Here is a 4,052-nt window from a genome sequence, read left to right on the forward strand (position 1 = left end):
AAAAAATAAACAGACATGTCTGCGGTACACTAAAACGGAAATATTAAGGCAGCTGCCGTGCTTCATTGACAAGTCACGGTGTTAAAAAAAAAAATGCAAATGCTCCACGGGTTGTTGAAGGAAAAGAAAGGAGAGCGAGGTGGTTACATGAAAGGAGAAGAAAGAGGCTTCGTCCTCTTGGGAGTCTGAATGTGTGCAGCAAATTTCATGCTGCAGTTTCAACCCAACACAGTGCCAGTGTCTACCTCAGGTCACAGAGCAGCTCGGCAGCATCGTCGGAGTCTGTGCATGCTGTCAGACGTGTAACAGTCTGCGTTGCGTGAGTTTGATTTTATCTGAAGCATGACAAGTTGAGCCGAGTCCATGTTAGGAGAAGTCATTTTTATACTGCAGACACTTCCACTTCTGCAGCGCCAGAATATACACACACAAATATATACAGAAACACACACCACAGGAGTGCTGGCGACATTTGATCATCTTACACTGCACTAATTTAAGCCAAGTCCCTCTCTCCCCCCTCTCTCCCCCCTCTCTCCCCACTCTCTCTCCCCTCTCTCTCACACACACACACACACACACAAACACAGGAGAGCCCCTCAAGACAGTCGCTGTCCTGCTCCCAAACATATGGCAGCTTCAGAATTGGTAGGCCATGTTTAACCTTGTTTGGCCCTGAGATAGAAACAAGGCCAGTGAACAAGTCCTGGTTTGTCTCTGTGGTAAAACCAGTTTAATGACTAAGCACTGGTCTGGTCCTTTAGTTCAAACCAGTCTGGTTATTAGTCAGCCCGGGTTGGACTCTGGCATGGATACACGGCGAATGATAACCCTAATCATGAGATCCAGCCCAGCTTGGCTTTTTATGGGACCATGCCCAAGCTGGTCCCCTCATGCTGGATGACTGGTCTGTAATGGAAGCACAGTCTTCCAGGGAGGTGGGACAGGACTGGGACTGATGGGAGGCAGCACATCAAACTTGGACTATTTTCTCCCCTGTGCTCTCACTGCATTTTCTAGCTGTGACAAAACTGGCTGTTTTTCATCTTAGTTGAGTGGGAGACACAACGTTTGTCCCTAATAAAAGTCTTCATCCTCATGCTGTACTGATGCTTTAATTAATCTTATGATTAATTAAGCTGATTAATTTGACACTCCTTGATATGACATCATTAAATCTACTAAACTCAACTGTAAAGCCGTTTCAACACAGTGAAACAGTTCATTTAAGAGGAAAATAGGTGCAGCTCGCCCTGACAAGGAGAAACTTTCGTGCCAAACTCCATATTCCGACATGGCATTTTGAATTTTTCGCCTGTCGTCACATGTAGGCACCTTTTAGAGCAAAACTAATTAAACTGTTTCAGTGTTTTGGATAAACTCTTCAGTTCGGCTCGGTGAAACACACCGACACAAAATTTATTTTTCAAATAAAATTAAACTTCTCAAATGTGTTCGCTTGTTCCACTGTCGAACTTCTACCTTAAAATAGCGCAGCAGATGGCAGTAGCGACAGTGTGAGCCAGTTGAAAAAGTTGAAAATAAATTGAAATTAAGTGCTGTTTGATTGTTGGATACACGCCGATCTGGTTAATGGATGTTATGGATATAGAAAATGTTTTTTATATCTTCTACGAGGTACGTACTTTTGCCCACAAGCAAATAAACATTAAATTGACGTATTTCTACACAGAGTTTACCACCGGGTTCTCCTGACTGGAGAACGAGGGCACGTATCGGAGTTAATTTGTCATCAACACTAAAGCAAAGAAACGTTTCTTACCAAGCATCAAAAGCCCAAAGAGGAGTGTGAGGATCTCGTTATCCATTTTCATCCCTCTCTTCTTTCACACGTATCTTTTCCCTTAATTTCCCCTCGTTTCCTTTGTCCTGTGTGTGGGGGTAAGACCAGTCCTCTCCCGCCGCTGTCGGGCAATCCAATACAACTCTCAGATACGTGCAGTCAGTCCGCGCCGCACCACCGGGCGGAGCCGCAAAGCAAATCCGATGCACACCTTGGTTCCTAATCCAGTGAAACGAACTCCGAATCCCGACGGGATCGTTTACATGGCCCTCACACAGACACTGAACCGGTTTAGTGTGAGTGTGTGGGAATGGGGAGGGCGTAGGGGGGGGTCGAGACAGAGAGAGAGAGAGAGAGAGAGAGAGAGAGAGAGTGGCCGGAAGTTAGGTGACGGTGAGGAGGAGTGGAGGGATAGGAGGTCCCAGGTGGAGGGAGAGACAGATTCCCACATCAGTCTGGAACTGTCACGGGGTTTATGGAGCAGATATGAGTGTTTAGCACAGGCCAGGTGTTACAGTCACTGTGCTGCACCTCTGGTGTGATGGATTGCTCCCATAGAGTTCATAGTATGTTCATTTTTGACTGTTCTGAAAACAGGAGGAGCACAAAGGAGGAGGTGTGAGGGGAGAAGAACATTTTTGGCATAAAAATAGTTCAGTCCAATATTTCCACGCCAGTGTCTCCCAGATTTTCTTTCTCAGTTTCCCTGCAGGCTGCCCTTTAAACAAGGTTGACACATTCCTGTTGGTAGTTACCGTCCTGTGGCCGGACCCATGCTGTGTATTTACACAGGCCGACCGGGCAGGGCAAAGTTCACCAGTCAGTCGGCCTGTGCAGGCTCACACAGAGGAGCAGGAGGAGGTGAGGAGTTTGGGATTGTAACCTCAGGACCAAAGGTTAAAGCTTCATGGGTCGTCTGCTGTGATACGTTTGACTAACCTATTTTTAAAATGTGTGTGTGTGGCAAACCTGTGTGTGTAGCCCAGTACTGTATGTGGTCTCAACACAGAAGCATCTGTTGTCACACAACATCTGTTCAAACCAACACATACACACAGAGGACGCAGGCTTATCTTACTGCCCTACTCCTCTATCAGTCATTAACCAGGTCATGGATTCCTGGCACTGGATCTGGTTTTAATGGCCTAACAGCCGATAAACGATAAACTGCTAATCTGAAGTTCTCTTTTCCGCTCTAGACTTTCTTACAGTGAGAAAGCTGCAGGCGAACAATTAACAGTTAATAATGTGGTAACGCAACAGATCAGAATACAATCAGACAACTGTAAAACCAACTGTTAAAAATCAAAATGTAACATCAAACCAGCTTTGTCTTTGTATTCCTGTTCCTGCTCATACACAGGACACACCACATTAACACACTGAAAATCCCTGCATCACCATTATTCAAACTGTGTGTTACACTGAACTGGATTCAAGACTGAACTAAAGACCAAATATAAGTGAGTTTAATCTGACAATGTGCTGACTTGGTGTGGAAAACATGGAGCTACAGCGCCCTCTTCTGGCCTCAGGGGAAAACAACATGTTGAAAATTCAGACGCAGGAAAGGTTGTTTTTTTTTCCTCTTCCTTACTTGAGTGGATGTTTTTACCCAATATATCATCCCTTTTTTCCAGTATCCATCCAACCATCTATTATTTATACCTGCGTATTATTTGCAGTTATAAATAGCTGTGGATGAAAAACCAGTGTCTTATGGGAAAAGAGAGCCCTGTTAACGAATCCCAACGGGAAACTGCAGCGTTATAGCAGCCAAGTCGCATTATAAACTGAAATAAATAAGATAAATAAGAAGCAACACACAATAAAACCCAAACATGATAAATAAGCAGAATCCTGTGCTGGTGTTTGCATTTTACACACATTTCTAATTTTCCTAACACACCACTTCTGTGTTGGACACCAGCAAAAAATGTCTCAGTTAATTTAGTAGTTTTGTGTTGTCATAAAGCTGCGAGCACAGGAAAACCCACACACACAACCACAGACACAGACACACACACACACACACAGACACACACACAGATAATAATCTTGCACACAACAGTAGCTAAGCATATGAACACTCTAAACCACAAACGCATTTTCAGCAAAAACACACAGGATATGTGACTGACACAGACACACACTCATACACACACCATGTGTCTGCAGTGCGCGTTGCCTTCCGCCTGAAGCAGACAGTTGCAGAGGTGAAAACACCCACTCACACATCACTGGAAAA

General features: G+C 44.6%; 1 protein-coding gene across 1 annotated transcript in view; it reads right to left on the reverse strand.

Annotated features, from left to right (window-relative positions):
* The window catches only part of si:ch211-132g1.7 (prostaglandin F2 receptor negative regulator), a 42,302-nt gene extending 40,174 nt beyond the window's left edge, over positions 1-2,128 (reverse strand). The window contains exon 1 of the mRNA XM_041032248.1: positions 1,784-2,128. Within this exon, the coding sequence (XP_040888182.1) occupies positions 1,784-1,835 (52 nt within the window). The 5' untranslated portion in view covers positions 1,836-2,128. The remainder of the gene's footprint in view (positions 1-1,783) is intronic.
* Positions 2,129-4,052: the final 1,924 nt, after the last annotated feature.

The sequence above is a fragment of the Toxotes jaculatrix genome, chromosome 24, assembly GCF_017976425.1.
Source record: "Toxotes jaculatrix isolate fToxJac2 chromosome 24, fToxJac2.pri, whole genome shotgun sequence".
NCBI classification, from domain to species: domain Eukaryota; kingdom Metazoa; phylum Chordata; class Actinopteri; family Toxotidae; genus Toxotes; species Toxotes jaculatrix.